General features: G+C 23.3%; 4 protein-coding genes across 4 annotated transcripts; 1 reads left to right on the top strand and 3 right to left on the bottom strand.

The window, feature by feature from the left end:
* Positions 1-162: 162 nt before the first annotated feature.
* On the bottom strand, positions 163-3,338 carry LOC122851259 (out at first protein). Its single transcript, XM_044150375.1, has 4 exons — positions 3,066-3,338; positions 2,822-2,935; positions 2,427-2,745; positions 163-1,886 (listed from the first exon to the last, which is right to left on the bottom strand). The coding sequence occupies exons 1-4, from the start codon at positions 3,156-3,158 to the stop codon at positions 1,576-1,578; spliced, it is 837 nt and encodes a 278-aa protein (XP_044006310.1). The 5' UTR covers positions 3,159-3,338; the 3' UTR covers positions 163-1,575.
* Positions 3,339-3,591: 253 nt separating this feature from the next.
* LOC122853502 (phospholipase A1 member A-like) lies at positions 3,592-5,097 on the bottom strand. Its single transcript, XM_044154003.1, has 6 exons — positions 5,019-5,097; positions 4,787-4,877; positions 4,574-4,725; positions 4,050-4,496; positions 3,824-3,983; positions 3,592-3,753 (listed from the first exon to the last, which is right to left on the bottom strand). Exons 1-6 carry the CDS (start codon positions 5,095-5,097, stop codon positions 3,696-3,698), a joined length of 987 nt encoding a protein of 328 aa, XP_044009938.1. The 3' UTR covers positions 3,592-3,695.
* Positions 5,098-6,495: 1,398 nt separating this feature from the next.
* On the top strand, positions 6,496-11,390 carry LOC122853501 (phospholipase A1 member A-like). Its single transcript, XM_044154002.1, has 7 exons — positions 6,496-6,527; positions 6,636-6,787; positions 6,857-7,303; positions 7,379-7,538; positions 10,483-10,634; positions 10,714-11,160; positions 11,227-11,390. Exons 1-7 carry the CDS (start codon positions 6,496-6,498, stop codon positions 11,388-11,390), a joined length of 1,554 nt encoding a protein of 517 aa, XP_044009937.1.
* A 270-nt stretch (positions 11,391-11,660) lies between these two features.
* LOC122853500 (probable endolytic peptidoglycan transglycosylase RlpA) lies at positions 11,661-12,262 on the bottom strand. Its single transcript, XM_044154001.1, has 2 exons — positions 12,101-12,262; positions 11,661-12,017 (listed from the first exon to the last, which is right to left on the bottom strand). Exon 2 carries the CDS (start codon positions 12,009-12,011, stop codon positions 11,661-11,663), a length of 351 nt encoding a protein of 116 aa, XP_044009936.1. The 5' UTR covers positions 12,012-12,017; positions 12,101-12,262.
* Positions 12,263-12,763: the final 501 nt, after the last annotated feature.

Here is a 12,763-nt window from a genome sequence, read left to right as displayed (position 1 = left end):
TATTATTGATTTATTATTAATTATTGTTTATATAAAATATTAGCTTGATTTAATTAAGATAAACAATTTATTTTTTAGGATATTAAAGCATGGTGCATTATTTATAGAAAAAAAATATTTCGACTGTGAAATTAATGATTAAAATTTGTTGATAAAATTTTTTTAAAATTGATAATTAAATATATTATTAATTAAGTTATGTTTGATATCAAAATTTATAATATTAATATGATATTTTGTAAATAAATATGTTACATCAAAACGTGTTGTAATTCAATGAGTCTTGGATCAAAGAACATGACTCTTCGAGTCAAGTTTATTGAAATTTATTACTACTGATTAAATTAATATTTAAATTAATTAAAAAAAAAAATTATATACAAATTAAGGGGCAATATCCCTTGGTGATGTTGACGGGACATCGTAGGCAATTATTATTTTTTTTTTAAATAATTTTTCTCTGTTTTATATTCACTATGTAAAAAAAAAAAAAAAAACTTTTTATTCAAATAAAATATTTTTACAAAGACAATATATGTTTTTCAATATTTCATTATTATATATTTATAAAAAAATATTTTTATAAACTACAATATACAGGTGTACAAAGAAAACAATAAAAATTATTACAATTAACATTATGACTGGATTAGAAATTTCGTTAGAAACATTAGAAAACGAAAAAAAAAAAATTAGCTCTTTTTGTTAATTATGATTTTTTTTTTTAGAGAGCTAATGTTAGCTAATTAATTACGTATTTACATTATTTTTTTTTTCAATTAAAGCTACTGATATTCATGATTAATTTTTTAATATTTTTTCTATCATGGACTTTAGCCTTTTATTATGATAATTTTTTTTCTAAATAATTTAGATTAATATAAATTTTAACTAATTCTTAGTTTTAATTATTTTGGTATTTTTAGTTGACAGTTTTTATTGACTTAATTTTTTTTAAACTGCCGACGGATGATTGGTATATTTCGATTTTTAAATTTATTATTTGTTTGTATCAAATGGACGATTTAAACAGTCTTACGAATGTCATTAAACGGATCATTTATTACTACAGTAATTTCAAAAAAAAAGGCAACATTATCAATGATACATCACAAAGTAAATAAATTTTAATAATAGCTTGTCTTATTTTCAATAGAAAATAATATTTAAACCCTGTGGGAATGTGTTACATTTGAAGAAATTAATTTACAAAAATTCCAACAATAAAAAATTGGACATTGGAATGTAATTTTGTAAATTATTTCTTTTAGTTTCTTCAAGAGATAAATATAAAAATTCTCAAGAAGAAATAGTACGAATGAATATTTACATATAAATTGTTTTTCTATTTAACAATTAAATTATTAATAATAAATTAAAGCAGTAAAATAAAATTTTACAATTATTAAAAAAATTTGAAAAATAATAAATAAATATATTTAGCTAATTATTGCAAATTAAAAATCGATCACGTTATAATTGCTTATTTTATGATTATTAAAGCATGATAAAAATTTCTTTATAAATTCGCGTTAATATATTTTTTATGATAAATAATTAACGCGAACGTACGTGTCATTCATCCCAAAGACAATTTTGTTTAATTTTAGAATAGTACGAAAATATAAAATATTTTTTACAAGTTTTAATACCACATCTGTATGTTGATGGTGGTTTTTTGTTGTCAGTTTTGTTTTTACAAAATTTAAGACCACATGGATACCAGCCAATGCATAATTCTAATGAGCAAGAACATGGTGCCCATAAATTTGATGTGTCAGCACATTTTGGAGTGGTTGATGATTTTGTTGAATTTATTGTTGCTGGATTGAGAGTCATTGATGTGAAATTTTTTACAGAGTCTATTAATAAAGACTCTGATGTTCCTTGAATTATTAAAATCCAATTATATAAATTAATGAATAATTTAATTAATAATCAAGTAGTCTAATAAATAATTTAAATGAATTTATAAATTATCTAACAAAGAGTTGAAAATAAATTAACTATTTTATTATTTTCAAAGCTAATAATTTTTTAATAGCAATTTTATTAAATTTTAAAATGGAAATTAATTAATTTGGATGTATTTTTAATGAAAAAATAAAACTATAATTTGTTGTTCTCAAAAATAATATTGTTTTTGAATTAAAAAATAAGAAAAATCATATTTTTTTTATTTTAAAGATTAATTTTAATATTTAAAAAAAAAAAAAGTAAATATATTTTAAATAGAAAAAAAATAATTTGTTGTATTTAAAATCATCTGATAAATTTAATTTTACTTTTGATTAAAAATATAAATAAATAAAAAAACAATAACTTATTTTTTAAATAAATAATTTAAAAATAAATTAAATATATTTTAAATTGAAAATAAATAAAAAGAAAAATGAAAAATTAATAATTAAAATTACAATAATTACCTGGTCTTAGTAGCCACTGTTTTAAATCATCTTGTCTTGTATAAGTTGAATCCCCAGCTTCAGTACAAAGTTTTAAAATATGTTTACTAATAATATTTGATTTATTAACATCTAAAAATAAATCCATTGTATAATTCGTAGATCCTCTATCCTCTTCAGCAACTCTTATACTACCAGGATTTTTCTGTCTCAATTTAGACATAGCATCAGATGATATAAAATCCATTTTATAAAAATGATTTACAAAACACATAACTTGATATTGATTTTGTCCACGTTCTTCTTCTCCCAAAACAAGTGCTTTTATCACTTGAACTTCCTGCAAATAAATTATCACCTATTAGTTCAATTGTTTCAAAATTTTAATTATTATTTAACTATTGTTTTATATTCACGTTTTTGAAGTCAATTAATTGAGTGACAAATGTTCCATCTGATCTTTGAAATTCAAGTGTTATCATGTCTTCAGTGACATTTGCCTCAATTATTTCTGAAAATATGTCACCACCCTGTCATAACAAACAAATTAATAAAATAATTATTGTCATTTATAAATAAAATACATTGTAATTTAAAAAGTTTGTCAATAATTTTTTTTTCAATTTAAAATACATTGACTTAAATTTAAAAATTACTTACTTGGTTTTTAACATTAATTAATAAATGAGTAGTGCAAATTACAAATAGACATTGTACAGTGATAAAAACACTCATGACATTATTGAAATTCATTGTTGAATAAACTTTTAACTTGGCACCATATTAAATATCAAAAATTGGATTAATCATCGATCATTGAGATCGATGATTGTTTATTTTTCAAATTGATTTACATGCCGATAATAATAAGTCTAAAGATCAAACTATTAATTATCGGTGTCACTTTGACAGCTCAACAATCACAACAGTCAATAATCATCATAATTATGTTGTTATTATTATTATACAATGCTTCTAGTGGGATATTATAAAACTATTCGAAAACTGTTATTTAGCAGTCGGTAAAAATTAGAAACTCGCGGGAAAAATCAAACTTTATTTTCTGTTCAATGTTTATTTAGAAATTTTAGGATATTAGAAAAATTTTATTATAAAATTTATAGCATTTTATTCTACTTTTTTAATTTTGTAATGAGAAAAATTAAAAGTAAATAATTTAGGTTCAATTTTAATTTTTGAAATAGTATTTTTTTATTCATGTTTTTTTGTTTTTTACATAGTTTTGATTAGTATAATTTTTTATCCACTTATACATAAATAAAAACTTGACTAATTAATATTCGAATAAGGAAATTTATCGCCAGTTTCAAAGTAGTATGATCCTTCACTGGAAAAAAAAATGAATGATTGAATTATTGTTAAAATAGAGAAGAAAATTTATATAATTATTAATTTACATATTTGTTGGTGAAGCATATCCATAATAAACTTTGTCATTAGAATTACACCAGCCTAATTTATACCAAGCATAATTTGAGCATGGAGTTGCTAAAAACGCTGTATTATTATTAACTGTTTCTGCATAAAACCTCCATGATCTCCAATGACTGCATAAATCTATTGAAAAATATAAGAAATTTTAATAGCGGTTTTTATCATGGGAATTAAATTATTTTTATGTACCAGGAGGTGTTAAAAAACGACCAATAAATTCGCATCCTGGTTGAGGACGATGACCACCATTTGCATAAAAATCAACAGTTCCAGTATCTGTTGGTGCACCATAATAACCACGATCTGTATGAATATTATCAACAAATCTAGCACTATCTTTATCAATATGACCAATTCCTATGTAATAAAATCCTGGGAAAGCTGGATCAAGTCCAGATATTCTTGGGATTGAATTATTACTATATCTTCCAACAAAACCAGCAACTTGTGCACCCATTGAGTGTCCAACGAAATGAAATTTTTCAATATCCAAACCAAGCTTAACTACTTCATCAAGTGATCTTGCTATTATTTTTGCAACATCTTTTATTCTACCAACCACTTCATCTACGCCACCAGCTGCTAATTGACTCCAATCTATTATGAATATGTTGTCAGTTCCTCGTTTTAAATATGCTATTTGAAACAAAAATAAAATTATTTATATTTTCAATAAAAAAGATAATTTTTATATGATAATATTATTGAGCAACCTTCAATGATTGTTTGAACACTTTCATTTGACGGATGTTCTATGTATCCATGTGCATAATAAACTAGAGGTTTTGTCTTATCAATATGTTCATATATTTTTGCTGGATCAGTGATTGGAATATCAGTGACATTTGCAGTGTTATTAGATTTTCTAAAATATAAAAATAATATTTAATAAATATTTTTGGTAATTTTATTAATAAATTACAAACCCAGTGTAAACTTTTATTTGTATTTTATCAGCATATTCTGGATTTACTTGTCTGATATATTCTGAAGAATCTTGATCATTTGATTCAGTTTCTAAATTATAAAAAATAATTATTTATTAATTTTCTTAATGTTGTTTTATTGTAAATTTTCAGGACAAAATTAATTTCAGCTTTTTTTTTATATTTAAAAATTGCTAGAGGGTTAAAATTAAATTTCAATTAAATATTTTACCATCAGCTGATTTTACTCCAATTAATAATACCCCATAAATAATAATTATATTTAAAAAAAATTCAAGCTTGGCAATCATTATTACTATTGACAATTTAAATTTCAAATGATCGTTTAAACTAGCTGCAAGGATATTTATACCAGCATGCAACTTGTTTCACCAACTGAAAATAATTTAATACTTGCTTAGAAATAACAGATAATGACTCGAGCCAAGTTCACATTGTGACATTGCCATGTAATCAACATTGTAAAAGATAACATGTAGAGTCAAACAATTATGATAATAGAAAAGTTTCATAATATTTTTTTTTATGCGGAATAAATATTTTGCTTTGAAAAAAATATTGTTACATAATAATCAAAAATTTAATTCAACAATGTACAAATAATTTTAAATAAATTTTCAATCGTCGTCAAACTATAGATATCAGTAATAAATGCAAATATATTTTTAAATATTACAGGAAATTCTTTACCCTTGAAATTTATTATACAACTTTTTACTTATCTTAAATTAACATAAAATTTATTTCATTAAGACATTATTTTCCTTATCAATTTGTAAATATATTTATCATCATCAATTATAATAAATTAATTTTATTTGAATTAAAAGTTATGTAACTTAATTTCAATCAATTAAAAAAAAAAATTAAATAATACATTATTTATTATTTATTTATAATAAAAAAATTAATAACTAAAATTTTATTTAATTGTCATATTGTTAAATGTTAACCCAATTAATGATTGATAAATTGTTGATATTATTAATGTAAAAAATTAAATATAATAAATGTGAATTATAAATCAAGAAAGAAATATTTTTCTTTGTTAAATTTATAGTTTAACAACAATAATAAAATATAATATGTAAATTATTTATATATTTTAAAAATGATAGCTTTATTTGCTGTCAATGTATTATCTTTTCAAAGCGGAAATTATTTATTGGGCATGATAAAAAAAAGTAATGAAAGTTTGTCTATTATCTATTCGAAATGATATATTCGATAAAATGTTATTTACATGATAATTTCGTAACTTGAACTTGGGTCAACTTGTTATCTAATATTTCTAAACAAGTATAAAACTATTTTGACTTAGTTGAACGAGTCATATGCTGTTAAAAATTCAGGCAATGTTATATAAATCTAACAAAAAAAAACTGTAGTAATTTTAACGATTTATTTGGAATTTAATTGGCGAAATTTTACTATTTAAATTGTCAATAGTAATAATGATTTCCAAGCTCGAATTTTTTTTAAATATAATTATTATTTATGGAGTATTATTAATTGGAGTGAAATCAGCTGGTGGTAAAATATTTAATTAAAATTTAATTTTAACCCTCTAGCAATTTTTAAATATAAAAAAAAAAAGCTGAAATTAATTGTGTCTTGAAAATTTACAATAAAACAACATTAAGAAAATTAATAAATAATTATTTTTTATAATTTAGAAACTAAATCAAATGATCAAGATTCTTCAGAATATATCAGACAAGTAAATCCAGAATATGCTGATAAAATACAAATAAAAGTTTACACTGGGTTTGTAATTTATTCATAAAATTACCAAAAATATTTATTAAATATTATTTTTATATTTTAGAAAATCTAATAACACTGCAAATGTCACTAATATTCCAATCACTGATCCAGCAAAAATATATCAAAATGTTAACAAGACAAAACCTCTAGTTTATTATGCACATGGATACACAAGTGGTCCATCAGATGAAAGTGTTCAAACAATCATTGAAGGTTGCTTAATAATATTATCATAAAAATACTATTTATAGATTAAAATAATTTTTTTTTTTTTTTAAATAGCACATTTAAAACGAGGAAGTGATAATATATTTATAATTGATTGGAGTAAATTAGCATCTGGTGAATACAATGTGGTTCTTGGTAGAATAAAATCTATTTCAAAAATAATAGCAAGATCATTTGATGAAGTTGTTAAGCTTGGATTGAATATTGAAAAATTTCATTTTGTTGGACACTCAATGGGTGCACAAATTGCTGGTTTTGTTGGAAAATATAGTGATAATTCGATTCCAAGAATAACTGGGCTTGATCCAGCTTTACCAGGATTTTATCATACAGGATTTGGTCATATTGATAAAGATAGTGCTAGATTCGTTGATATTATTCATACAGATGGTGGTCATTATGGTGTAATGTCTGATACTGGAACTGTTGATTTTTATGCAAATGGTGGACATCGTCCTCAACCAGGATGTGAATCACTTGATCAACTTGTACCTCCTAATGGTATTTAAAAAATACTTCATTTTCCATCAATTATCAATTATTTTGCAAATGGTTATAATAGATTTGTTATAATAGATTTCTGCAGTCATCGAAAAGCATGGAAATATTATGCGCAAACAGTCAATAATAACACAATATTTACCGCAACAGAATGTTCAAGGCATGATTTGTACAAATCAGGATCATGTGATTTAAATAAAAAAGTTCCATGTGGATATGCTACACCAACAGATATGTAAGCAAATTTATAATTAATATCTATATTTAACATGCCCTTTTTCTTTGCAACATCAAGTTAATAATTTAATTTTTTTTTTTTTAGTACAGGGTCATACTACTTTCAAACTGTTCAACAAGTAGTAAAACAAAAATTATAAAATAAAAACAAACAAACAATATTTAATCATCATTGTTATATTTATTCATTTGTTTATTTATCTAAATTAATGCCTTCGACAAATTGTCTATCAAAATGTTATATTACCATTTTTCATTTTATGAAATTTCCATTATGTCTATGTTAATCGTACAATTCTGCAATGGCTTTCAAGACCCAATTCAATGATACCCAATTCTTCAGTAGCATGTTTTGACAAATCCAAAATTCTTCCTCGCACAAAAGGTCCACGATCTGCTGTTAAATCTGTAATGAATCGTTAAAGTTATCTGCAAAAATATTTATACTAGCATGCAACTTGTATTGCCAAGTGCAAATATTTTTATACTTGTTTAGAAATAACAGATAATGACTCGAGCCAAGTTCACATTGTGACATTGCCATGTGATCAACATTGTAAAAGATAGCACGTAGAGTCTGGCACATAATAAGTCCTTACATAATAATCAAAAATTCAATTCAACAATGTACAGATAATTTTGAATAAATTTTCAATTTTTGTTGAACTATCTGTACATCGTTGAACCCTTGAAATTTATTATACAACTTTTTACTTATCTTATTAACATAAAATTTATTTCATTGAAACATTACTCTTCTTATCAATTTGTAAATATATTCATCAATAATTATAATGAATCAATTTTATTTGAATTAAAAATTATGTAACTTAATGAAATTTCAATCAACTAAAAAAAATTAAATAATAATATCAAGAACCTTCAATTTTTGTATACAAAAGTAACTCATTTTTTTTTCATTTTAATTTTTAATAAACAAAATATCTGAAATAAATTTAAAAAAAAAAAATTTAGTAACGGCTGCATTCTCTTTGAAAATTGAAAATTTTCAAAACTCCGGTGGGAGGACGCGTTAACTCCGAAATTATAATTTTTTTTTATAATTTAATAATGAATTGTAATATAATAAATTATTATATTACAATTATTTGTTATATGAAATTTATTTATAAAACTTTAACCTCAAACTTTCAAAAAACAGGATAAATACAAAATAAATAAACCAAATTGATTCCTAGAATTGTTGAGTGCTACCACCTGCCATCTTAAAAAAAAAAATCTAATGGTAAAAATGAGTGGGTATTATGCTCTGCAGTCACAAGTGCGCATGCGTACGGCAAAAAAAATAATGAAAAAAAAAATAATCATTGTTTAAATCTACATTAATTGTTTAAATAATTAACTAAAAAAATCTCATATTATAGTCAAAAAATTTGTTAGAAAATTTTCTACAACCTGCTAAGCCAAATAAGCTCATTGAACGATTTCTTTGTGGTTCTTTTTATTTTATAAACTACTCACTCTGATATTTTTTATAAACAATCGTTAATTATTAAAAATCTAATCGTCGAAAAAATTTCGAGTATGGCCCTGGTTGTAGATTTTTCGACGAGGAATCCATTAAAACTAAAATAAAACCCCTTAGTTAATTTTTTAAAAAGTTATGTATGTTCCAAAAAAACGTCGTTTCAGTTTTTCTTGAATAGACAAACGAATTCGATTTTAAAAAACATAAACTTTTTTTAATTATCTTTATTTTATCATTTACTGTTATCTGTGAAATTTTCGCATCCATGATTTTTTCTTAGTTTTCTCAATATCTCGCTTCGAAGATTTCGTTACATTTTTCTTTTGTCATTTGTACACTCAATAATTACCCAAAAAATTTTTATTTTATCAGAGGCTCTAGAGCTCGTCAAGATCTTTAATTTAAGCCTAATACGAATAATCTAGCTTAATTATTATAGAAGCTATGAGCGGTATTCATAAAACATATAGTGAAAACAATACTATAGGTGGGACGCTTCGCGTCTATCCCACCTCCGTAAAAATAATATGTTATTCATTTTTCTTTATAATGAAAAAATTAATTACTAAAATTTTATTGAGTTACCATATTGTTTACTTGAATAAAGACAAAAATATTGATATTGTTAGTATAAAAAATAAATATGAATTTAAAATTTTAATTTCTCAAATCTATATTCTAACAAAAATTATAAAAGATAATATATAAGTTATTCATATGCTTTTAAAATTATTGTTTTACTTGCTGTCAATTTATTATCTTTTCAAAGGTAATTATTCATTGGGCATAAAAGAAAAAAACGTAATAAAAGTTTTTCTATTATCTATTCAAACAATATCAATGATAAAACGTTAATTACATGAAAATTACGCAACTTTAACTTTGGTCGACTTGTTGTCTATTGTTTCCGAACAAGTATATAAAGCTATCTCAACTGTGTAAAACAAGTTATATGCTGTTAAATATTCAGGCAATGTTATAATACAACTAACAAAAAAAAACTGCAGCTATTTTAACGATTTATTTGAAATTTAATTTGCAAAATTTTACCATTTAAATTGTCAATAGTAATAATGATTGCCAAGCTTAAATTTTTTTTAAATATAATTATTATTTATGGAGTATTATTAATTGGAGTGAAATCAGCTGGTGGTAAAATATTTAATTAAAATTTAATTTTAACCCTCTAGCAATTTTTAAATATAAAAAAAAAAAGCTGAAATTAATTGTGTCTTGAAAATTTACAATAAAACAACATTAAGAAAATTAATAAATAATTATTTTTTAATGTTTAGAAACTCAATCAAATGATCAAGATTCTTCAGAATATATCAGACAAGTAAATCCAGAATATGCTGATAAAATACAAATAAAAGTTTACACTGGGTTTGTAATTTATTAATAAAATTACCAAAAATATATATAATTATTGAATATTATTTCTATATTTTAGAAAATTTAGTAACACTGCAAATGTCGTTGATATTTCATTCACTGATCCAGCAAAAATATACCAACATGTTGATAAGACAAAACCTCTAATTTATTATGCTCATGGATACATAGGTCATCCGTCAGATAAAAGTGTCCAGACAATTATTGAAGGTTGCTCAACGACATTATCATATAAGTATCAGCTTTTTTATTGAAATAATAATGATAATTTTATTTTTGTTTTGAATAGCATATTTAAAACGAGGAAGTGATAATATATTCATAGTAGATTGGAGTAAATTAGCATCTGGTGATTACAATGTCGTTCTTGGTAGAATAAAAGATGTTTCAAAAATAATAGCAAGATCATTAGATGAAGTTGTTAAGCTTGGTTTGGATATTGAAAAATTTCATTTTATTGGACACTCAATGGGTGCACAAATTGCTGGTTTTGTTGGAAAATATAGTAATAATTTGATTCCAAGAATAACTGGACTTGATCCAGCTTTCCCAGGATTTTATAATCAAGGAATTGGTCATATTGATAAAAATAGTGCAAGATTTGTTGATATTATTCATACAGATGCTGGTGATTATGGTGCACCATCCAATACTGGAACTGTTGACTTTTATGCAAATGGTGGACATAATCCTCAACCAGGATGTGGACCTCCTCGTCTTTCTTTAGAACCTTCTGGTATATAAAAAAATACTTTATTTTCCATCAAGTATATAACTATCAATTTTTTAATTTTTATAATAGATTCCTGCAGTCATGAGAAAGCACCTGCTTATTATGCACAAACTATTAATAATAACAAAATATTCACCGCAACCAAATGCTTTAGTTATGGTTTGTACAAATTAGGATTGTGCAATTTAAATAAAAAAGTTCCAGTTGGATATGCTACACCAACAGATATGTAAATAAATTAATATTTAATAATTATATTTAAAATGCCATTTCTTCTTGCAGCATCAAGTTAATAATATAATTTTTCTTTTTCAGTGCAGGGTCATACTACTTCAAAACTGTTTAACAAACAATAAAAAAAAAATTATAAAATAAAAATAAATAAACAATATTTACTCATCATTGATATATTTATTTATTTATTTATTTATTTATGTTTTTCGTCAAAATGTCTATCAAAATGTTTTATTATTATTTTTCATTTCATTAAATTATCATTATGTCTAAGTTAATCGTACAATTTTGCAATGTCTTTCAAGACCCACTTCAATAATACCCAATTTTTCAGCAGCACGTTTCGACAAATCCAAAATTCTTCCATGTACAAAAGGTCCACGATCATTGATAACAACAGTAACACCATTACCTCTTGCATTGAATACTCCAACTCTAGTACCAAATGGCCAAGTTGGATGAGCAGCAGTTAATGCACGTTCATTATAAGCTTCACCACTTGCTGTTGTCCCCGATCCAGTGTAATAAGAACAAATTCCAGTTTCAGTTTCTAATGATTCTACAGAAATAACAATGCCAACGAGCAATAAGCTCATCAATCCACTCTTGACAAACATCATATCATTCTGTTGAACCAAAAAAACAATTTATAAATTAAATAAAACAGTCAAAATAAATTATTATATCAATAAAAAAATTTAATTCTTACCAGTAGAAAATACTATTCTCTTGTACAAAAGTTAATTTTATTCTAAAATTAAATTATAAAAGTACAGTGTTTATACAGTTGTATACTTAGCTTATCATCCATCTATTTGATTACCATCAATATTAAATTATAAATTAATTATATATAAACATACAGCTCATAGAAATTTGTTTTTATATTAAAAATAAAAATTCAAACACTTGTTTCCGCATTCTCTTCTAGTTATTTCAATTTTTTAATTATTGAATATTTATTTTATCAGCATGTCATTGAATAACAATCATCATTATTTGTACAGCTTTAAAAAAAATTGATAAATTTTAAATATTTTCATATGATATTTTGCATTTGTTTCATTGAAGTGTGATAATATTTACTTAAATTTTATTTCCACTTGAATAAATTATTATATATTTTTTTTTGAAGGAATTAAACAATGATAGAATAATTTAGGTCAAAAAAAAAATTATTTAGGCATTTTAATTTGTAATAATTATTAATTAAATAAATAAAATTGAATATTTATCTTCAAGATTTTACAAAATACAGTTTTATAAATTACACTTGTTGATTAAAAATCAGGGTAGTTATTTTTTATGGCACTGATAAAAGTGTGACTGTACAGTTCCAAATTCCAGCATCAATAACACCAAGTAATTGAGC

This window comes from Aphidius gifuensis, linkage group LG3 (assembly GCF_014905175.1).
Source record: "Aphidius gifuensis isolate YNYX2018 linkage group LG3, ASM1490517v1, whole genome shotgun sequence".
Classification (NCBI taxonomy): domain Eukaryota; kingdom Metazoa; phylum Arthropoda; class Insecta; order Hymenoptera; family Braconidae; genus Aphidius; species Aphidius gifuensis.
Note: the sequence above shows the minus strand (reverse complement) of the source record. Positions and strands in the feature narration are given on the sequence as shown.

Bases quoted from the DNA above. Each gene is read 5' to 3' on its own strand.
- LOC122853502 (XM_044154003.1), bottom strand. From the start codon at position 5,097: ATGATTGCCAAGCTTGAATTTTTTTTAAATATAATTATTATTTATGGG. The intron at 4,878-5,018 runs GTAAAATATTTA...TTTATAATTTAG, and splicing joins TGGAGTAAAATCAGCTGATG to AAACTGAATCAAATGATCAA. The intron at 3,984-4,049 runs GTACATAAAAAT...ATTTTTCAATAG, and splicing joins TCGTTTTTTAACACCTCCTG to ATTTATGCAGTCATTGGAGA.
- LOC122853501 (XM_044154002.1), top strand. From the start codon at position 6,496: ATGATCAAGATTCTTCAGAATATATCAGACAA. The intron at 6,528-6,635 runs GTAAATCCAGAA...TTTATATTTTAG, and splicing joins CTTCAGAATATATCAGACAA to AAAATCTAATAACACTGCAA. The intron at 6,788-6,856 runs GTTGCTTAATAA...TTTTTTAAATAG, and splicing joins TGTTCAAACAATCATTGAAG to CACATTTAAAACGAGGAAGT.
- LOC122853500 (XM_044154001.1), bottom strand. From the start codon at position 12,011: ATGATGTTTGTCAAGAGTGGATTGATGAGCTTATTGCTCGTTGGCATT.
- LOC122851259 (XM_044150375.1), bottom strand. From the start codon at position 3,158: ATGAATTTCAATAATGTCATGAGTGTTTTTATCACTGTACAATGTCTA. The intron at 2,936-3,065 runs GTAAGTAATTTT...TTGTTATGACAG, and splicing joins TAATTAATGTTAAAAACCAA to GGTGGTGACATATTTTCAGA. The intron at 2,746-2,821 runs GTGAATATAAAA...ATTTATTTGCAG, and splicing joins AATTAATTGACTTCAAAAAC to GAAGTTCAAGTGATAAAAGC.